The sequence below is a fragment of the Myripristis murdjan genome, chromosome 10, assembly GCF_902150065.1.
Source record: "Myripristis murdjan chromosome 10, fMyrMur1.1, whole genome shotgun sequence".
NCBI lineage: Eukaryota > Metazoa > Chordata > Actinopteri > Holocentriformes > Holocentridae > Myripristis > Myripristis murdjan.
This window is the reverse complement of record NC_043989.1, coordinates 4,506,019-4,529,223: the sequence shown is the minus strand read 5'-3', so window position 1 is coordinate 4,529,223 and position 23,205 is coordinate 4,506,019. Positions and strand designations below refer to the sequence as shown.

The following is a 23,205-nucleotide window of genomic DNA, read 5'->3' as shown; positions in this document are numbered from 1 at the left end:
ATTTTGTCAGATTAATGCACATATTTAGACATAATACACACTTTTTTACAGTGAGGATTAATGCACAAGTATTAAAGCACATATTTATACATATTGCACATCCCTTTTTTTGGTTACAAATTTCTAAGGCACATATTTTTCTGTTCCTTTATTTATTTTTTAATTCTTCTCTTGAGAGGTTGAGCATCTGAGTTTCCCCTGGAGGATCAATAAAGCATCTCTGATTCTAATTCATGACTTCTACCCTTAATGATATTTTTAATTATTATTATTTCACACTACACTCTACACCACTGCTTGATGATTGTCTTACCAACATGAGAGGATAATATGCCACTTTTTTTTTCTTTGATGAACATGGACCAAAACACCTGCAGTAATCACAGGATCAGTAAACGCCACACACCTCATTATTAAATCCTAATGGCGGCGACAGGGGGGTAAAAAACTCCAACTCCCAGCAGGCCCTGCGCCGCTGCTTCGTGTGCTCTGCATGCAGGGGAGAGAAATGTTTGAAGGCGGAGAGTCAGTTGGCTCAGTGCTGAGCTGAGTCGGGCAGCAGGAGGAGCCGACACCGAGAGAAAAGACCGATTCAAAGAAGGAGATGGACGCTGCCTAAATGCACAGATTTCGGCTTTGAATTGTGCCAGACGCAATGGTCGGACGGTTTATTTGAAGCATGTGGTTTTATTTTCGAGGGAAAGGGTGTTGACTACGGACACGGCGGCCAAAAAAAGAGGAAAAAAACCGGGAGGACTCGGCAAGAGGTGAGCGGAAAGCCGTTCGGGGCTGCGAGAGACATTTGAAACTGTATCGAAAATAAGAGGAAACGCTCCACAATTGGCTTAATTGAAGTTTATGGGACAGTTTGCACGGACTGGGAAACGCGACAGGCCACGTTGAGCGTGTGGGTTGAATTTTTTCATATGTGCATGCCATTATGAGCCAGTCTTGAGAGGGGTTTAAAAGCCCCCAAAGGTGTAAATTGTATCCCATCTGAAATGGGTGAGGTTTTTTTTTTTTTTTTTTTTTTGGCCATACAAAAGACCCGTAGAGCCTCAGTCACTGGAGTGGATCGTGTCGTTTGCTCTGCTTTAGACTGATAGCCTGGATCGTTTGTCGCCTCCAACCTCCAAAACAAAAAAAAAAAAAAAAAAAAAAAAACTGACCCCTTTGTTTTTGTTATTTCATTTCCAATGCATTGTGTTGAAGGCTGCCAGCGCCTTGCACAAAAAAAAAAAAAAAAAAAAAAAAAAAAAAAAACAGAGAAAGGTGAAAATGAATCGCAGCCTTGTTATTTGGCAGCGTTACAAAGTAGCCCAACCAGCAAGGCGGTGGGTTTTCTTGGCTGGAGAGGCTTGGAGGGGGGAAAAAAAAAAAAAAAAATTGCATTGCATTTGCTCCAGTAGTGCTTGTTGTGGTGGAGGAACATGACTGAGCAGTGATGTTGTAGAAAATAAAAAAGCTTATAGCCGTGAGTCAGTGGTGGTGTAGAGGCAGCAGAAATCAGAGGGCAGCTCCAGAGAAGCATTTCAATCTGTGCTCCTTCCACCTGGAGGAAAAAAACTCCTGTCCTCATGTAACGCAACACCAGCTTGACCCCACTTACTGTCATGCAGAGCGGGAGTTTAGGTCCTAAACATGACTGTAAGCCCCCAAAAATGTGGGTAAACTGACTTCGAGGTGCGGTTGCCCTCCTCTGCATACCTGCAAATGAGCCTGTAAGTGGAGGAAGGGGTCCTCATTTAGACTTTTTCCCCCCCGTCAGTTCAGGACGGATGTGGACTGTTTGCAATTTAAAGCCACATAGGAAGGAAAGGGGGGATCAGTGTGGAGAGACTAGAGAAGCTGGACGGACCCCTGCCAAGAATTTAGTTGCAGGCAGGGATGTCGAAGTGGAGGCTAAACCCGCCTAAACTCAGCTGTTTATTTGCAGGATGTAGTCGACCCGTCTCTCCAGGCTGGGAAAGGAAATTCGGAGCGTGCACGGTCGTAAGAAGTGCTGAGCAGATGCAAGTTATCTGAGGATAGGGTTGTTTAAAGGCAAAGAGGATCAATCAGTGCCTTGCTGAAAATAAACAGTGACTGATTTTTTTGCTTTGCTTACTTTGATCACTACCTCCAGGTCATAATTTATCCACCGGTTTTATTTACCGCTGCATCTCTGGCTCCTGGACGTGAAGCATCACGTCTCACCAAATGCTGTCATTCAATATTTACGATGGCTAATGGTGCATTAGCATCGAGGATGATGTTGTGTATGATGATTTTTTGTCCTAATCGAGCCTTCGTTTGTTTCTCTATTTTCCAGGGAAGGAGCCAGGCTTGCAGTGTTATTGGAGAAATTGACCCTGCGCTGGCACTCTCCTCCGCGTTAATGTAATGGAAACGGGCTCGGGTCATCCCCGTTAGCGTCTGAAATGCATCAGAGGAAATATATCAGCAACTCCCACGGCTAATTGTATCAAGCAGTGGTTTAAGTTTGCCAGTGGATGCACTCAGGAGGCGGGTGCCCTGCCATGCCCAGCGCCATGCTAAAGCAACACGCTCGCAATAACAAGGAGCACTCAGTACAACCAATGAGAAGGCTGTGGAAAAAGTTGGTGGAAAATCTATGGTTTAAGCCTCAGTTTTGATTTCCTTTTTTTATTTTGACCTAGATATTCTGCAACGCACCACAGCTCGGCTGCTTCGCTTGCCATTTCTGCAGCTCTGCCTCTCTCTCCTCTTTCACACAAGGCCTAAGTTGCACTCCGGCGTCTTAACATAAATACCAAGGACAGCTAAACTGCAACCAGCTTTTCTGAAAGGCACGTTTGTAGCCAGCATAATGGATGTTCGAATTTACAGCCGGCCTTTGTTGGAGTTGAAAATGCGAGGGGTGGAATGAGGGGACCCCTATGAGGAGGGATAGCTGGAACAGCAGCACTAGATCAAAATGGCCCAAACCAGTTTGCTGCAGGGGAAGCGCTTTTACTGCAGGGAGTGGGTCTTCCACAAGATCCAGCATTGCCTCCAGGAGAAAACCAACGGCCTGAGCGGGGTGACCAGCACTCCCAGCAAACAGCCCCCGTTGGCGCCCGGCGGGGGTGCCACCAACCCCGGCGGCTCCACAGCGGGGTCCGCGAAGGCCGGGAACGCCTGGGGGGTGCTGCTGGTGGGCGGGCCGGGGAGCGGGAAGACGGCCTTGTGCACGGAGCTCCTGTGGCCCACCTCGTCCCAGGGCACCCACCGCGGGCTGCACCAGCAGAGCCTGGCCTTCCACTTCTGCCGGGCGGATGACTCGGACACGCTGTGCGTCGGCGGCTTCATCCGCGGCCTGGTGGCTCAGATCTGCCGCAGCGGGCTGGTGCCGGGGTTCGAGGAGAAGGTCCGAGACCCGGCGGTGCAGAGCACTCTGCAGCCTGGAGAGTGCGAGAGGAACCCGACAGAGGCTTTCAAGAGGTAAGAGAAGAGGGAAACACCTTTTTTCTTCTTGTTTTAATTCATTTCCCAGCACTTGCACTTTGATTATTATCACTTAAAGCTGTGAAGAACAACCGTGCGCCACGCAGAGCTGAGATTGTTCAGGTTTTCATTTCAACAAAAGGCTACACCAGGTGATTTTCTGATTAGCAGGTCTCCGAGCAGAAAAAAAAACAGGAACTTATCGGTGAAATCAGCTGATGTATTGTTTGGCTGGAATGAAAACCTGCAGATGCCCGGCCCTCCGTGACACATGCCCGAGTGTTTGTCGTCCCGGGTCTGCCACTGTTAACCCTCGCTCTCCTCTCGGTGGCTGCTTGTACCGTGGGCCATCTTGGAATTTAGGTTTGCCTAGAATGTAAAATGTAAATGCAACGCCAGCCCCTCCCCCCTCCTCTTCCCTGCCCCTCTCCACCCTCCACCCTCTGACCCTGACGCACCCCTCCCCCTTTTTACTGCTCACACACATCGCATAGCTCCGCCTCAGCAGCCTCTCTCGACTTATTTGATGTCATGGTTTTGTTGGTTTTCCCCCCCGGTGTGGGCACGCTGTGTGGGACGGTCCCTGCCGGGGCCTCTGCTTTAAGAAAGGTCAGATATTTTTAAAGCGCACCCATGCTCAGGTGGCCGCAGACTCATGAGGCAAGAGCTTTGAACTGTGACTGACTCACTGACTGACTGACTGACTGACTGACTGACTGACTTCCTCGCTGTCCTGAGAGATGAAGTGCACACGTGAAACTGAAGTACAGTACGGCTGTGGACTCCCAGCGTCCTGCCCGGGCATGTAACACGATCAAGACGGACTGTTATTGTAGGCAGAGGCTTTAAAGGGAGGTGTGTGCGCGAGCGTGCCTGCGTGCATGTGTGTGTGTGTGTGTGAGTGTGTGTGAGTGTGTGTGGGTTACTTTCACGACTTGTCTACACAGTATAGGTCAGGCAGTGTATGCAGCACTGGCTGGAATGCGGCGCTGAACACACACGCCTCTTGTCTGGCCATCTGGTGATGCTTATTGCACCATCTCAACATCACACGGAGGGGGGAAAAAGTAGGTCAAACGTTCAGCAAGGTAAATCATTTTTTAAACGGTCAATAGAGTCAACGATTCGACCCACGCTTTCCTTTCTTTTTTTTTTCCTTTACACTCTTTCCCAAGGAAGTGAATGCTCTTCATCTGCTCGTAATAACGCGGCCACTGCCAATGGCTCTGACTTCGGTTTGACCCTGCAGATAAAAGGCAGGTTATGGAGGGGACGTAAACAGAGACTGAATCCAGCAGGGATGGACTTCGCCGCTCGGCTCGGCTCTGCTTCGTGTCAGGCTCGGTGTCGAGGGCCTCTCGCAGCCGGTCACGTTTGCAAATATCCCTCCTCCACTTGAGTTCCCCCGGCCCCGATTCTGTGCACAACAAAGACGAGAGCCTTATCGTCACAGTCTTTTTTTTTTTTTGTTTGTGGGATAAATAAGCACTTCGGCGAACGCCTTATCGCCATCTCAGGTGTAAAAGCGTCCCATGCACCGTCATACACAAATAATCTCACGGCTCCCCCAGTGTTTGAGATGCTATCTGGTTTCAGGAAGCAGGAATGCAAAGGAACTGTGGCCAAGAGTGTTGGCTCTATCCGCCAGTGGCATTTAAAAAGAAAAGAATAAAAAAAAAAAAAAAAAAACACAGGGAGAAATGGATGGATGTAAAAGTTTATTATTATTCCAAAATTATGATCCCTCTAATTTACATTAGGGATAAAAAATTCACAGAGGGGCGCATAACTCATTTTGACTGAACATATTCGGGGCCGCACTTGCCTCAATAAAAAGTTATATGATGTTCACTGAGTCGAGGTTCTTGTTAAACATGAGTTTTTGGGGAGCTTTCGACCCTCCAGCTGTGATTTTAAACATTAGCCACCGAGTGCATGCCAGAGGCCCTGCCAAATTCTTCAGCCTAGTCAAAGGCAAACAAGTCTGTTTGTTGATAGTAATCACCGCTCGTGTGTGAATGCATTAAAGCTGGTTCAGACGTGGGTTTACGTCCTGTCTGCGCGCCGCCGCCATTGCTTTTCCTGCTCGTCCCCTAACAAGGGCCCGAGGACCCCCAACATGACGGCTTTTTCCTCTGTTTCACCCCCTTTCATTTTATTTTATTTTTTTGTCATTCCTGCACCTTTTTCTTCTCATTGTGTTTCTGTCACTTCACTGATTCATCCCTTCATAAATAAATATACCAAAATAGCCAGAGTAATACATGCAAGTAGTAGGGCTGAAGGGTATGGTTAAGAAATCAGATTGCAGTCTTTTGTCTGACTGATAATGCGATTGCAATATGATTCAAAAATTACAAATTTCCTTACATCTGGAGAGCTTTATTTGTCTGCCTGTGGCACCACAACACTTGATTAATACTGCTATTTTGTCACACATTTGACCTTTATCATAAAATTGCAGCTCTTGCGATTCGGGTGTTGCACTTGGCCATACTAGGGTGTCAATATTTCGATTAATTGTTCAGCCGTGTTACAAAACAACAGCAAAGATGCAGAAAACCACTTTACATCATCGTTCACGGCTGACAGCAGGCTAAGCAGCACAGATAGACGAGCTAACCGACTCACTTTTTCTCGTCATGATGTGAACGTTTGGATCGGAGTGTGTTTTCTCATGCTGTACCGTAACGTAACAGACATGAAAGGATGTTTTTGCTGGGCGGACGCTTGCCAGCAGACTGTTGGAGGCCAATTCTCTGCACACCATCCTGCCGCCCAGCTTCTTCGAACACGCGCTCCTGTCGAGTCCAGACCGTAAAGTTGATGCTTTTTAGACTTTTATCGCTGTGATTCTTCAAAACTCGTGCTATCTCATGGGTTTGGGTTTGCAGCGCTTGTTTATACTGCAGGTTTTATTTGTTTAGGTTTCATGTTCTGCAGGTTCTGTCAAGGACAAAGTTTCATTTGCATGTGAAGACGAACTACATTGCCCTTGTTTTTTTTTCCTCTTCATGTATCACTCCCTGTCTTTGCTGGATTAAAGGCCATCGCCGTGTTTTGACTGCAGGCCAGTTTGAATGAATTTGGCTTTGTTTTAACCAGCCGGGCAGCTCCCTCCCTCCAAACATGCCTCACTTTCTCCCTTCAGGACAAAAGAGCTCGCATCAAATAGGTGGAATTAACGCAGTCATGTGGCTCAAGCTAAAGGCAATGGGAGTTTTTTTTGCTGATGGGGCAAGCTGCTTTTTAGTCTAGGTGTGACCTTTCGGGGATCTGTTGAGCGCTTGTTCACCACTGAGCCCGCATTAGCTGGAATTGCATCTGGACAAGTTTCTGTTTCCCAGTAAAGGGCATAGATTTCAGAAATGATGAATTGCCACGGCTTGAATTTGTGAACAGGATTTGAAGTTTCTTGGCAGCTTTTTATTCCCTCAGCTCGTCCACCGGAGAAATTGATGTTGCAGCTCGGATATTTTCGACCGGACAGAAAAATCACAGTTGCTCCGGACGGCAGCTGTGTCAGAGATTACTTTTTGACAAAAATTGGCCTGATATTCTTCTCAAAATCAGTGCTGATAATTTAAAATGAGTAGCGACATTAATCAAAACAAAAGCAAGATTAGATCTCGTACAATGGCCTCCAGTGAGCATGAAGGTTGTTTGGCTTTTCAAAGCTCTCACCGTGTGAGGCCGGAGGAAGTAAACGGCTTATTGCTAACTTAGTTTACGAGCATGGTTTGACAGCTGAATGACAGTTATGTTTTCTGCTGGTAATCTAGGAATATGTGCGTTTCAAAGCAAGAGAGAAAAAACAAATACAAACATCATTCAGGATTGAGTGCATTTCAGTGTCTGCAGGAGCTGTTTGTCTTTTGGCTTTGACTTTTTGACTGTGGCACATTGGGCGTCCCCCTGCTTATTGGGGTTAAGGGACGTTAGGAGAAAATGAAAGCGCCCCGTGCCTTTCATGTGGTGCACGGCTGTGGAAAACTCGCTGCAGATTAGGGCCCCGTTTTTAGAAACAAAAAAAAAAAAAAAAAAGGGGGAAAAAAAGGATCCCAGTGTGACGCATCAACTCCAGTTGAGCAGATGAGGAGAAACAGCAGCACTGTTGGGGATGCAACGATGACTCAGCAGTCTGAAGCCGGCCTTTCTCTGCGCTATGGGTGGTGTGTGTGTGTGTCTGTGTATGTGTGTGTGTGCGCGCACGCAGTATGTTTGCCTACATAACTCATAGGTGCTGTTTTTACCTCATTAAAAGCAGAGCTGCTGGAGCTGGATGGAGGTTCACTGGAGTTCGGTCGGCGTCGTCCCACTGGGACTCGGCTGAGCGGGCTGCAGAGCTTCACTCCTAAATATTAAATATATATCATGCTTTGGCTGGCACGGGACGCCGGGGCATTTCTCCTATCATTGTTAAAAGTCCAGGGAAACGGTGTGTGTGTGTGCCTGTGTGTGTGTGTTCATGCATACATCTGTGTGTGAGAGCTGGATGGAGCTGAGCCGAGCGTGTCCTGCAGGCAAACTGGCAGGGGTGCAGAGCTTGCAGGGGGGAGGGGGGAGGTGAGGGAGGTGAGGAGGAGGGGGAGGAGGGGGGGGGCTTGAAAGGATGAAATTTCAGATTCCTCTGACGGGATTGGATGGCTGGCCAGGAATGCACACCTCGTCTGGGCTGGGGGAGAGCTTGGGGGGTTTGGAATAGTTTTCTGAGTTATGTGTGTTGGCCAAAAATTTCTAAGTGTGCAATGTACATGCACTTTTGTTGGGTATAAATAGGCTGGATTATAGAAGAGATTATGTTGTTTTCATAGATTCTGTTGCTCTGAAAACTCTATAAAATCCCCCTAATAACTACTATTAGTTAAATAATATATTTTAAATTTATTTTAAATTTTTAAATTTTTTAAAAATTTTTTCTTTTTTCTTTTCTGTAATTTATTTTAGTTTTTTAAAATAATTTTTATATATGTATTTTTTTTTTTTTACTTTTCTCTGGCTTTGTCTTATTTTTTTTTATTTCACAATTTTATTAACTTTTTGTAATTTGTAAAAGTATTTCTGTTATTACTATTTATACATTTTTTTCAATATTTTTTAGGTCTGCTCTTTCCAACAACAAAAAAATCATCTCCATAGCCCAAAGTAGGGATTTTTCAGTGTTTTTAACAGGAAATAAAGGGAAATTTGTGCATCAGCAGCATGTTCATGTTTCAAAGGGTTAAATTATTTGATTTTCTTCTACAGTTTAACCAGCCTCATGAGTGAACTGAGAATCCACTCTGACTTAACCAGCCGGTGGAGGGAGAACACAGTCTTTATTCACGGCTCCAGCCTGAGGGGAAAGCAGCTCGACGGTGGGGGGGGCCGTTATGTTTTAAGATGGTCGAGACCCCGCTCCCCCCTCGTCCCGTCAAAACAATGTGATCGCTGCATGAGATCAGTCACATGACAGACAATCAGACGCATCGTGACACTGATCCGGGCCGTTAGCCTCCGAGGTTTTATGTCCCGGTTGACAGTTTGAGGACGTTGGCAGGCCTCGACTGTGGACGAACGCCCAACGTCCCTTTAAAGGAAGAGTGTGTTGCATTTACCGCCACCTGCTGGTTACACGGCAGAGTGAAACGCAAATGCAATAAAGCCTTTTAGCGGTAGTTGACGCTTCCAATTGTCTACTAATGCATCGTAATAGTCATTGTTATATTTTCTGTCCTGAATAATGAGCCAGGAAAGGAAAATAATCAGTCTAGGAGAAAACATACACCTTCTCCGTTACTCCGAAAACTTTAGGTCATCGTCAGTGACTTCCATCAAATAAAAGCATCTGTTTTTTGCGTCCTGTTCGGTCCCGTCCTCTTCTTGCTACGTTGTGTTTTCGTTTCTTCGACAGTGTCTGATGCTCACCTGTTCTCGCTTCTCACAGGTATGATGTACCGTGGACAAAACTTTTCTTCTTCTTTATGCGGTAATTCCAACAATTCACAACCAACCAGCTCCTTAGCGCCACCCACTGCTGCCAGCCACTTGCAAGATAAAACGTGTTCAAGTCTACTTCGGGTTGGTTTGTCCTGTCTGAGCCACCGTAGAAACGTGCTGCAGCAGCATGGCAGCCCGTGTATGTAGATGCACAGACTTACTGCAACTTAATGAAAACACCATAAGTCTTCATTTCTTGTTTTTTATGCACAACTAAAAAGCATTTTTATGAATAATGCACCCCATTTCTGTCCTGGACTTCATTAAAATCCCACGCGCTGTCCCGTTAAGAGCAGCTGCAGTTTGACTTTGTCTCAGAGTGAGGTCCCAGGTCAAAGTCGTTGTTGTTTTGTGCCCAGATTGGCCTCTCTCTCTCTCTCTCTCTTCCTATTGACCAGGCCGACTTAAGAACATTGTTTCTCAGACAGCCGACGGCATTTGTCTTCTTGGAATCCTGCGCCGAATTGATTCGTGCAAATCCATTAAGCCGTGATCAAATTCCCCTCTTTTTCAGCGTGTTTAGGAGCTGACTTCAAACTTTGCTCGGCTCCATCATGATTGGCATTTTTTTTTCCCCCCGCCTATTCAGCGAGTTACGCACCCACTTAGATTCAACATTGACTGTTTTTACATGCATGTGCCGTGATTAATGGTGTTTTTAAAATCAGTTTCGCCATACCTCTCAGAGCCAGTCACTCCCAATCAAGGCCGAATGGCACAGAAAGCAGCTCCTGTGACTTGTAATTTGATAAAAGTAAATTCGATAAAGGTAATCCATCACTGTAAAAAAGAAACTCCGGCTTTCTCCAAGTTGCATCAGAACAGCAGTGCAGACTTTTACTTTGTGAAAGAAGTCCTGTTCACTGTAAGATGAATGTTTCATATCGGCGTGTATTCACGAGCCGCCGTCTTACCTCAATTTGCTGCTGATTTCCACTTTTTTTTCCTCCTCTCTCTAAAATAAATCTTTCAACCAGTAGCTGACTTTCTCTGCAGTCACGTTAGAGCCCGCCTCCTTGTCAATCACAGCCGAGCTCAGCCACCGTGTAAAACCAGCGCGAGAGACCTCCGCTTGTAAAATGAAACTGAAATTAAAGCTTGATTTTTACAGTTTGGCTTTAATTTGCTGCCTTTGTCTTTTACAGGGAGTGGCGTTTAATATGGAGACAGTGTTTGTTTCAAAGTATTAAAAGCAGAAGAAAACGGTGCGTATAATCTTGTAAAAACTCTGGAAAATGACCCACAGTGATGTGAAATAGGCGGGGAAGGCAGACGAGGAGCCAAAACTGCAGTCGTGCAGGATGGCTCCTTTGCAAAGCTGCACTTTTATGTTAAAAAACAAAAAACAAAAAAAACACCCATCTTTTCAGCCTCTACCACAATTTATTGAGCAGAGAGGAGCATCTCACCCAAGCTGAAACCTCGTACTTTGACCCCGTTAGAAGAAATGAAATTCTGATGTCGGCTGATGTGCACAGTCAAAACCGTCCCGTAAACAGCAGCGAGGGGTGCAGCGTCCAGAGGAAGTCGGGACACGCCGGCGTTCGATGTTTTCCCCTCTTGTTCCATTGTTCTGACAACAAAAGCAAAAAGTTCAGCCAAAAGATATGAGTCCGTTCAAAAAGCTCTGGAAGTTTTATGGGGAAGTTTGCAGATGAAACAACAACCAGTGAAGCAAACAGAAAGTCAGGGGGAGGAGAGGGGAGGATGGGGGGGTGCAGCGGGATTCAAGCAGATAATCATTAACCAATATGGGTGTGTGGTGACATCACTATTTGTTTTGGGGCAAAATAATTCAGATTCAGGAAAAGTGGGTGTGGCTTAAACCGGAATCAGTTTCTTCTTTTTTAAATCATTTGATTTTAACCACAAATAAATATAAAATGACTGAAAGTCCTGCTTAGTAGAACTATATAGGTTTTAGGAAACCCACTCTAATGACTGTGTATTGTGCAAATCCAAAGAAATATAATCACATTTTCTTTTTTTCTTTTTTTTTTTTTTTGGTCTATATCCCTTTCGCTACGCGGGTTGGTAAATAGTTTCTGATTTATTGCTACTTCAAATGTAAGAGCTGGATGTCAAAGATAGCGGAAGTAGCATTATCCTTAGCATGCGAACTTAGATTGTGAAGAAATTGCAAGGATTATTTAAAGCCGAACTGGAGGAAGAACATTCGGGAGGGTAATTTATTCAGCAGGCAGCCGTTATTCCTAACTTGCCGAATATGGATTCAGATTCTCGAGTAATCGAATGAACAGTAACTGATCATATAAGAGACATCAAGAACCGTAACTGAAGCCCGTTCAAGCCGGACGTCACTTGTACAGTCGGCTCCTGTCTGATTCTTGGTTGCACATTTCTTGCGAGGAACTTCACCGGTTTCCTGACGTTTGGCGAAGAAAAACTCTGAGATATGAAAGGTGGGCAGAATTAGAAGTCTGCACTTCATCACTAAACGCCTGAAATAGTTTTCTGCTCACAGAGATGTCGTGTAGAAGTTTTGTTTTGAGCGTTGAGTGATGTCGCTCCGACGCTAAGGCTCCCCTCCGTCCTTTTGAGCAAAATGCTTGTAATGTGTATTTTTGAAAAGTAACCAATTTTGCTGCTGAAAGCGAAGTCGATGCAAATCCGTCTGTCGAGAGCTCACATAAATACAGTTTTGCCTCTGCCTGAGTAGCCCTCCTTTATCCGCTCCTTGATTTTGCAGAGAGCGCGGCGGCAGAAACAAGCCCGTCTCAACACAAACACACTCCTCTGCACGTTCGGCGCCGCGGCCTCGGAATTGGAGTTTGTGTCCTTCCCAATCAGAGAGGACGAGAGCGAGTCGATGGCAGATTGAGGAGGAAATGAGACCATATGGCCGATGTGAGAGGGGGGAAACAGTTAAAGCACCCGAGCCGCCGCCATCCTGCCGGCTGATTGTTCGGAGCATTTGCTCTCAGCACAAGTCCCTCATATTGTCTTCATCAGCATGATTGCTTTGAACAAGATGATTGGAACAGCGTTATGCATAATGTAAGAAGTTGCGTAGCAAAGTGCGAGTAATGAATCGGCAAGATGGCTTTCTCTCTCTCTCCCTCCCTCTCTCTCTCTGGCTGGTGGAAAGGCCTCGCATGAGTCAGCTGCTGTTGGCCGCGGTGCCGCCGAGCTCCTCTGAGGGAGCAGAGACGCTGAGCAGGCTTCCTCCACATCGACTCGTCCCTAAATGAAGAGATGGAGGTGCTTGGCTCTGAACCGATGAAGACTCTCGTTTGGTTTTCCGCCCGTCACGGTGTTTTGTGTTTTGTCAGCTTCACTTTGCGTGGCGATCCGTCCTCTCGCTCCTCGTCCATTAGCGGAGCAGCCGGATGCCCGTTTCGCCTCGGCTGCCGGCGTCTTGTGCTCCTGCTGCATCACCATGAAATGAGCTCGGCTGCGAGTCACCCCCCTTTTTTTTAAAAATGTAGTCATGTCGCTGTTTTGATTACCACGCCGAGGTAATGGAACTCATTACGTTTGATTACTGTTCTAACAAATGTTACCACATTCAAGCTCAGGTTTATTTAGAGCCCAGCATCACAGTTTACAGCCTCTTGGGGCTTTACATGCCCGCGTTTACACCAGACAAACAACCAGCTAATAAAGCTGAGACGTCTTAAATATTTAAGTCCAGCCGTGCAAACCTCTTAACAGAACTCAGCGCCGATTATCGATTATCTTTTTTGTCCTTTTTTTTCAAGTGAATACGACTAGTAATTTTTATATTTCTCACAGCACTTAAACACAACATCTTGTTGTCTGGGGCTGCTTGTAGGCAGGGGTCAGCTCGCAAACGCTGCATTTAAAGTGGAACAAACTACTCGGTTCCAGTTTGATAACACCTTCACACCGTTTTGCAAAGACGAGAAGTCTGACTTTAACCTGTCTGATGCATTTCTTCAAACGTACGAACTTACAGGCCGAAAGTAAATGCTAACAGGAGTCGGTCGTGTGAATGAACTGAATAAATGTGTACAAAAGTCCATGGGCCATCCAGGGACCTAGAACAAGTGTCGCTTATCAGCATCTTCTCTGTTGATGCGGCAAATCCTGAGTTTCTAAGTCATAAATACGATTTGGTGTTACTTCTGAGTGGAACATTCATGGTTATAATAATATGATGTGAACACTATTGGAGCCAAAGTGCGTTAAGAGTGAGAAGAGTTACCTTCTCTGATAATGGGACATGTAAAAATAGCAAAGTGTGTACCTGGTTTGCAGTGAATTAAAAACAGTGTTGAAAGCTGCTGTTCGCCAGGTTAGCCTCGGCATCGTGTTTAAATGTCTTTACTGACCGTTTGCGTTGTATAGAAATATTTCTGCATGACGTCATGTGGTATTTACTGTGAGCACCTTCTCCCAGTGAGTCGACACCCACCTGGACCAGAGAAACAGAGAAACATCTTTCTGAAAGGAGCGATATATCTGACTAAACAATGTGCATGCATAGAGAAATCATGGGTTCACGCATGCTTTTTTTAAAACCACAAATCAAGTCTGCTGGTCATAAAACTGAGCGCATTTTTGTTAAATGAATGTCTTGATATAGATGTGACGAACGGTGACGTGAACTTACTTTCCCGTTCACTCTTCAGCTTTCCAGTTAATGTGAACAAAGTGAGAGAGATGGGAATGTTTCCCACTTCGACCTCCATATTCATGAAGGCAGCATATGCAAAAAAAAAAAAAAAAAAAAAAAGGTACGCCTGCACATCTTAAATATGACAGGCAGCCGAATGAATGTTGTTCATTTAAAGAAAAGGTTCTTTGAGGTAATCCCTTTGCAAGCAAATGGTCAGTGTGTGTGTGTGTGTGTGTGTGTGTGTGTGTGTGTGGTGGGGGATGAATAGCATGGAGGGGTAGGTGGGTTGCACTTTGGGATCTGCGCCCGTGCCATAAAAAAGAGCTGTGTGATTTTTTTTTTTTTTTTTTTTTTTTTGTAAGGCGCTGGCACGGTGCCCGCCGCTGGCCTGTCAGCCCAGACATCTTCACTGAACGTCACAGTGAAAAAGCTTCACTTTGCACGTCGCGGCGCTCGCAGGCAGCGAACGCACCGCGACAGATGGCGAGTGCATTAGATGCGTTTCACGTTCCCCTCCTTTTTTTTTTCTCGTCTTAAATGGCGATTGGCGTCAACTCTGGCATATGTCGAGGACTTGAGCGAGAACCAAAATAGTTGGTAGCGAGGTCCAAGACCACAGTGTGAGGCTAAATTACTTTTAATTTGTTGGCTCAGGTACGCCCAAAGTTACTCTGGCAAGCCAAACAAGTTTTTTTTTTTTGTTTTTTTCTGCTCTCCTTTTCTCTCATCCCATCGTTTTTCTTCCTGCAGTCTTCGCCTTTTGACTCTCGACAGTCCAAAAGCAGCTGAGTTGTAAGACGAGTGCTCTTTGTTTGGTGCACTTGCTGTCACTGTGGATGTGATTGTCTCAGCAGGCAGCACGGCCTCAGACACAGCCATATACACACTCTCTCACACACACACACACACACAGATTCTTTCTCTTTCACACACACACATGCACACACGCTCACCCCTGTGGATGGACATTCCTCTTGGCTGCTCTCCCAGACGGCGCTGCAGATTCTGTGTGGGCTGCGGCCGTCGCACACAGCGATTGGCTGCGCTTCTGAAAGGCCGAGTGACATAATGACGGAGCGTGCAGCCCGACGGCTCTTCACGTTACCTTTCATTACCTTTCCCCGGGGACGCGATGAGCTGGCCATGAGTTTCCCTTTGCAGAGACGTTTCAGACGCTTTTGAATCGGAGCTAGGGATCGACAGAAATGGACTTTTCAGGGCCGATGCAGCTACTGAGTCAAATGGTTTTTATTTTAGGACCGAAAATGGAAAAAAATCAGTTTTAAAAAATACATTCTAATGAAGATATGTTTGACAAAATGACTTCTTAAACATACGGCATTATATTTGAATTAATATACTGCACATCACATTTCAACATGAATGATTTTCCCTGCAGGCTTTAAACTAGACACAGCAAGCAACAGATCTCATAAGAGTTTTTTTTTTTTTTTTTTTTCCATTAGCCTCCAGCATGACAGTACAAACAAACGATACAGTTAATATGGAAAACATTAATATTAGAACTGATGGCCTGTCTGTTCCTAAGTTGAACAGAAAAGGTCCCAGTGTTGCTCATAACTTCACCGTTTACACTTTGTTGATGTGTGTTATGTTAATTTTGGCAGGTGTTTGTGGCCTTTATGTGAAATAGCTGAATAAAACTTGACATATTTTCATGCAAGCTATGTCAGTGGTGGTGCAGTTTGATTATAATATAATTTTAAGACTTGAAAGGAAAGTTGGACACTCAGAGTTCACACGTACAGCTTTACTAATCCAACGCGCTTTTCCCCCCGTTAAAAAATATTCATTTTCCACCGTCCTGCTGCACATTTTATGAGAGAAGGCCACATTGGTAGACGTGATTTCAGAGTGTGTTGCACTTTGTACACACCAGCGCGCGGTGTGTGTGTGGCCTTGGTACTCTGGACGTCCAAATAAAACACGCAGACCTTCGGTGTGACCGCGTTCATGTCGCCGTGCTTCAGGTCAATGAACTCTGACTGAAATGTAAGCGCGATAATGACAGACGCTGGAGACGGAGCAGCCTCAGAGCCACAGGGTCAGTGACAGGCTGCCGAGCATCCAGAGGCCGTCTCATCTCTGAAATACACTACTCACAAAAAGTTAGGGATATTTGGCTTTTGGGTGAAATTTATGGAAAATGTAAAATGTTCACGCTACAGTGATATTATATCATGAAAGTAGGGCATTTAAGTAGAAGCATGCACTGATCATCTCAAACAATTTCTTGAAACAAAAGCCAACAACAGTGGTGGATATACCACAACAAAAAATGTCAGTGTCAATAACTTGTCATGTGCCCTTGAGCATCAATTACAGCTTGACAACGACGTCTCATGCTGTTCACAAGTCGACTTATTGTCTGCTGAGGCATGGCATCCCACTCTTCTTGAAGGGCGGCCCTCAGGACATTGAGGTTCTGGGGTACAGAGCTCCGAGCCTCTACACGGCGACTCAGCTGATCCCAAAGGTTTTCTATGGGATTCAGGTCTGGAGAAAGTGCAGGCCACTCCATTTGAGGTACCCCAGTCTCCAGCAGCCGTTCCCTAATGATACGACCTCCATGAGCTGGAGCATCAAACACCTGATGTGAATTTTGCCGTTAAACTCCTCGTTAGAGAACAGCAACTTGTGCAAAAAGTACTGAAACACTGAACAGTTGGACATGTGCATTCAAAAGTTTACAGAAGGTCACATTAAGTTCACCTGTAAAGGTTATAATGCATTTTAGGTTCATCCTGAAATTTCACCCGAAAGCTGAATATCCCTAACTTTTTGTGAGTAGTGTATGTCAGTGTTTTATGATGAAAACTACAGGAAGTATCAGTTTCATCCAGGATGAATGACGCTTCAAGAAACAACATCCAGTGGATCCACACCGGACTCTGTGGCCCTGCCTTCTTTACTGTGGGATCAGATTGTCAGATTGATTTATGCAAACCCTTATTACCCGTTTAATATTTAATTAACCCTCGTCCCGGTTTAAAAATGTCACTGTTGAAAGGGACATTTTTGAGCCAAAGTAATTTTCTGTGTTCTGGGAAATGACATTTGTCGAGCGGGGCGTCTCACGGCTGCTTTCAAACTGTTGGTGGCCCTCGCCGCGAGACTGAAGTCTGGCCAGCACAAACACAGACCCACAAAGCAAAAAAAAAAAAAAAAAAAAAGTGCAGTTGCCGGCGATCTCGCTCCGCTGTGCGTTTATGCATGAAGTTGCACATTAGCATCGGAGCAAATAGATTCTTCGCCGTTTCCTTCGGCTTGCAGTTCTGTGTTGTTTAAAGGTTAATGTGGCATTTAAACCCTTGGATTTCTGCACTCAGCTCAGTATTGATGTGATGCCTGATACTGCATGCTGTACATCATGTTTGCCTTATCGCTGACGGCCACCAGACTTTGTAAAGCGATATTATTGATGCAGGGCAGAGGCACGGAGATTTCTTTAGATTTGCCTTGGGGGGGAAAACATGTTTGGTTCTCATGATTCCTGCATTGTTTTTGTGCTTTTTGTAATTGGCCTGTTGAGTTGTATTTGAGTTCATTACAATTGATATGTTTTTTACTGTTGTCTTTTTTGTAATCTGTGTTGATTATGGTGAAGCCAAAGATGATTTTCCACATTGTGCACGAGTTCTAACCAAACCTTTCCATCATGTCCTCAATATAATCTCAAAGCTAAACATTTAGCTCGTGGACACTGTTTTTTTTTTTTTTTTTTTTTTTTTTTTTGGTGAAACAAAAAGCCTGCTGAATTATAGATGACAATATCTGCACTGGATGTTTCTGTGTGCTCAAATCAGCTGCAGAGGGCTTGTTAATGGGTGTAATTTGGTTTGGATGGAGACAGTTAAACACCTCCGCTTTCTGCCATCTGAGACTGAGCTGAGATTGGTACCCTTCAAGAAAATTGTCCTCCTCTTCGCCTAGTGGCACTGCCGTGTCATTTGGAACGAGCTGATGGAGAGCAGATTCATCCCGGAGTAAAGCCTGTGCCTCGCCAAGACGAGCTCTAGACATTACCATTTTATTGTGAAATGACTGGAGTTTTAGTTGTACATACACTTGGTGAAGTCAAAGCTGCCGTGGAAGCAGAGATAATGTTATTTTCTGAGTTAAACCTCAGTGAGTGAAGCCAAAGAAGTACAGTTTTTTTCTGATTTAAATAATGTTGGACGCAAACCGAGTGAAAGCAGCGAGAGAAGAGAGAGGAGGCAGCTGATATCACACACACGCCCAGCAGACCTTCCCCATTCAAAACACATTAACCTGCATCTGTCTACGTTAGCCAGTTAGCCTGCCTGCTGGCCTTCCAAAATCACGATGCATTAAAGGTTATGTTCTTTATTATATTCAAGTCATGTTTGTTCATATTTGTTCATATTTCTATTTATTGTTCATATTTCTATTTTGTTTTTCTATATTCCTTTTTTTATAATGTTTATGTTGCTTTTTGCTATTTATTATCTGTTTATACTGTTTATGATGTAAATTATGCTTCATATCTTGCTATCCACTTTGCTGCTGTAAAAGCGTGAAATTTCCCCACCGTGGGACTAATAAAGGAATATCTTATCTTATCTTATCTTATTTAGATGCTAAACCAATATGTGAATTTGTTGCATCTGCCACGCATGAAATCCCTTTCAAACAACAAATAAAATCAGTCCTAGCCTTAGGAATGAATATTAAAAGTAATTTTGTCGATCACCTGTGTATGCAAAGGTCAGTGTCACTTTGGACCTTTTCTTGACCTGCAGATTCACACATAGCCAATAAAAGCGCATCTCTTTGGACTATTTGCATGCTGACATTGTCCCACAACCCAGAGCACTAACAGCCAGCAGCACTGGGTTTGTTTGGAGTCGCTTCTGTCGAACATGCAGCCACACGATGCGTTTTTAGCTCAGCCTACGAGCGCGGTCAGCCTGCCCGCTCGGCCCCTCTGAGTGCCCAGCGCTCATCGAATGTTCCCACCCACTCTCAACACGCGTTGGCTCGTCCTGATTTGGCGTGACGTGCAAATGAAAAGCGTGGATCGACTTCAGATCCGACTGCGCCATCAAGCTCACCTGCACTTTGTGAAAACCGCTTGTTTGGTTGAGTTTTGTTGAGTGTCATCTCCCTCTCTCCTCCCTCCTCAGGTGCGTCCTCCTGCCTCTCCTCAGTGTGAAGCCTCCTCAGCAGGCTCTCTTCCTGCTGGTCGACTCCATCGACGAGGGCTGTCAGCTGGGCGAGGGGGAGCAGCGCTCGTCGCCCAGCTCCCACCGGACCATCGCCGAGCTCCTGGCCAGCCACCACGAGTTCCTGCCGCCCTGGCTGCTGCTCATCTGCTCGGCACGCCGGCAGAACAAGGCCATCACCAAACTGTTCACAGGTGAGGGCGCTCAGCCTTTTTGTCCGTGTCATTAAGGCCTTGTTCAGTCTACCAGGCCAAATCCGTTTTATTGTCGTATCCAGATTGATTATATAAAGTCTGGACAGCAAAAATCAGATGCAAATCAGATCCAAAACACACTTGGAGGTGGTTTGAAATGCGATTCCTACACTGCAAAAACTCAAAATCTTACCAAGATTATTTGTCTTATTTCAAGTCAAAATGTCTTATTACTAGTCAAAATATCTCATTACACGTAAAATAAGACATGATCACCTCAGAAGTAACAGAAATTGTCTCTCGTTTCAAGTGAAAATTTGCTTGAAACAAGTGAAAATTTGCTTGTTTCATTGGAAAAATGTGTTTCTTGTTTCAAGCTAATTTTCACTTGTTTCAAGTGAATTTTCACTTTTTCCACTGGCAAATTTTGCCAATGAAACAAGCAAATTTTCACTTGTTTCAAGTGAATTTTCACTTGAAACAAGTGAAAATTGTCTAAAAACAATTTACTTCTGAGGTGATCATGTCTTATTTTAAGTGTAATGAGATATTTTGACTAGAAATGAGACATTTTTGACTTGAAATAAGACAAATAATCTTGGTAAGATTTTGCGTTTTTGCAGTGTACCCGAGTTGTACAGATGCATCTCACTTTCGACGCTCCAGACGCTCAAATTGGATTTCAAGCTGAGCTGAATCCACACTGCTGCTAGCAGAGCGACATGGAGGACAACACAGAAAACATGGAAAAGTCCGGGACAGACTCTGAAATAAACTGTCTGCCGGCAGCTTCCGGACGTTTCTCCTGCGTCCGTGTTGGAAAGCCTCGTCGCCAGCGCACGTAGCTACTGATGCTCATGTGCTGGACAGACGAGTCTGATCTGATCAGGTGCAAATAAGAGCACAGACGGTCTGTCTTCAAGATCTGATTTGAGAAACAAGTCTAATTAGATGAAGAAGTTTCCACCGTGCTGCAGTGTGCTGCGTCTAGCATTTCTACACATCCATATGTTATTGACGGATTCATCGTAAAATGTAGATGTAATTACCATAAATGACAAGTGCATTCCTGCATTTGTCAGTGATGCTCTTCGCTTATTCCCTCGCAATTCGATCCATTTTTGTGTCTTCATGTGATACATTTCACCCGGAATGTGCTGTTACAAACAAAGCCTGCGGCGTGGCTCCCTCTCTGTCACGGCTCTTCCAAAACTGTGAAGGCGAAAAGGCATTTTAACATCAAGACATGCCCAGAGAGATTAGGGTCACCACCGCCGAGCTCACAGAGTATCGCCATGCCTCGTCGATGTGCTGTGACACGCCGCTCTCGCTGCTATTATCTCCTCGTCAGGCCACCAGCCTACTCTCTGGTGATGAGCTGGCATAATATTAATCGAGAACCTGACTGTGTGGGATGAAGGCTCCTCCACAGGCTCGCTGTGTTGTGTTTAGCCCCCCCCCCCCCCCCCCCTCCTCCCCTTACCTTTCCAAAACCGCTAGATGTGGGGGCTTCTTGTGCCCTCCTCTAACCTCCCTCACTGTTATGTAATATTCCAGTGTAAGCAGTCGTTTCTGTGCGGCTCCTCGCTCAGGAAAGGCACAAACTCAGGCTCTTTGCTGCACTCGCTGCCTTTTCCCGCTGCAGAAATGAACAGTGCAGCGTCTGAAACGGATTTCTTTGGCTCACCTGTGAGTGGCTGGTAAGCTTAACAAAAAATAAATAAAGAGAAGAACTGAAAAGAATCCACTTTCTCTTATTTTTTTTTTCTGTTTTATGAATATAAGCAGAAAGCAATGAACAAAGAGAGACAAATATTTAGACTTTTGCATTTGAAGCATGCTCACTTTTAGATATTTTTTTTTGTCATGGTGGTCATATTTCATGTACAAGTTTCTAGCTCACAACTCATTGATAAAGCAGATTTCTAACGCCATGCATGTTTGATGCTCTCAGGTTGCCATGGTTACCTGATATTGCCCGACCAAAGCGCTCGAGCACAACTCAAGTCTGACGCTCCGTCTTCATACATCGGATGTTTGCACTTGAAGGCACTAAAAGATGCTCCTGCTTTATGTAGAGCAGCGTGACAGGCAGCCAGTCAGGAGCCTCTGTGATACAGAGTCATCGCCTTCCTTCGATGTGATTGGCTCTCGGTCAGAGAGGCGGTGTTGTTCTTAGCAGGGACTAATTTTTTTGGACCGTATATAACCGAAGCTTTAACAACAGCTGCAGGTTTCAGACAGGTTTTACCAGCGTTGTGCTGTTTTGGTGGCGCCGTACGCTCGGCCGGCCGTCGTTACGGTTTGTGCACGGCGCAGTTCGGTATGGAAGAAATGTGACGGCAGGACACCTCGGCACAGTCGGCGCCAACGTGCCTCTAAACGTGTGCCAGCCAGACCTGCTCAGCCTGGTTCCAGACCCGTGAATCAAGGCCCAAACGCCCATATACATTGCGAGGTACAAGTCCCCCCCAATGTTCAGGCACTCCAAAAATGCCCCCCCCCCCAAAATATTGCTGGAATATATTAGCAGTTCAATGTTCAGGCATTCCCAAAATGTCTGTCCCCCCCAATGCTGAAATGGTGGTTTTGGCCCTGCCGTGAATCACAGGTTTTGAGCGATTCTGCAGGTCTGGCGTCGACTTCTCGCTTGAAAAACCAGCTGAGCCAATCAGCACCGTTGTCGGGCGGGACAAATGTTGTGGTTGATATCAAGCTGTGCCTGAGACCGAGAGCCAGAGATAAGCCAACTCAGGAAAATGGATGATTAAAAAAAAAAAAAAAACGCGTTGATTAACAGATTTTAGAAAGACGTCGTCCTGACATCACAGTTTTTACTTCACTCCGCTCTTTAAACCCTGACAAAACCAGGATGTTGGCATGGCAACGCATCAGCAGCGGCGTGAAATGACAATAAATCCAGGCGGATACGTCGGTCTCTAGTGATTGGTTGGTCAAAATCGAATCCCGCTCCTTCATGGGTTCGATTGGAGGCAAAGTCAGACTGAAGATGGAAACGGAGAGTAACGAGCTGACGGTTCAGTCTTTATCGGGCAAAGAGCTGCTCTGCATTTCACAGGAAAACACCCTGATACACGACTGTAATGTAATACTAATACTCCACTGTACTCAGCGGGCCCAGTATGAGTGCAGCACAGTACTGGTGGAAAAACTGTAGAGTTTGCGTGGCCGAGTGTCTGAAGCCTGTCTGCTGTGGTCAGGACTTTCCCATAAGGGTGTCGGAGGCTTCCAGCAAATTTACTGTACGTTCACTTCTTCTTTTTTAGCCGTTAAATACTTTCACAGCTGATCGTGTCATTATGGTGTATAATGTGGCGCGATGTCATGTTTTTGTTTTAAATCCTGTCGGCGCTCCAAAAATTTCCTCACAGGAAAATAAAGATTTCAGCCGAACGGTCTCAAGTGAAGCCCGAACACAGAATGTGGAGCTTCGGTTCAGCATCAGGGAATAACTAATAGAATGATTTTTAGAGGAAGAGTTTGGTCTGATTTTAATCTAATTTTGTGGATTTTGTACTCGTGTTCCAGTAAGTCTGAGTGTGACTGGGCGATACTGGCAAAATTAAACACGCGGCAATAAATATCCATTTTAAGAAGATATTTATTCTCAAATCGAGTCTTAAAATGTTTTGTTTCAGAGAAGATGAAAAATCTGCCCGTGGGATGAGATAATCTCTCTTGTTCCCAGTGCAGTTTCACTTGTATCACGATTTTTTTCTGGAAACTAGAAAGTGACATTTGATTCAAGCAATTT

At 45.2% G+C, this 23,205-nt stretch overlaps 1 protein-coding gene across 1 annotated transcript in view; it reads left to right on the top strand.

The window, feature by feature from the left end:
* Window positions 1-536: 536 nt before the first annotated feature.
* Window positions 537-23,205, top strand: part of ankrd50 (ankyrin repeat domain 50) — a 41,690-nt gene continuing 19,021 nt past the window's right edge. Inside the window, exons 1-3 of the mRNA XM_030061919.1 lie at window positions 537-767; window positions 2,312-3,444; window positions 19,198-19,430. Coding sequence (XP_029917779.1) covers window positions 2,939-3,444; window positions 19,198-19,430 — 739 coding nt within the window. The 5' untranslated portion in view covers window positions 537-767; window positions 2,312-2,938. The remainder of the gene's footprint in view (window positions 768-2,311; window positions 3,445-19,197; window positions 19,431-23,205) is intronic.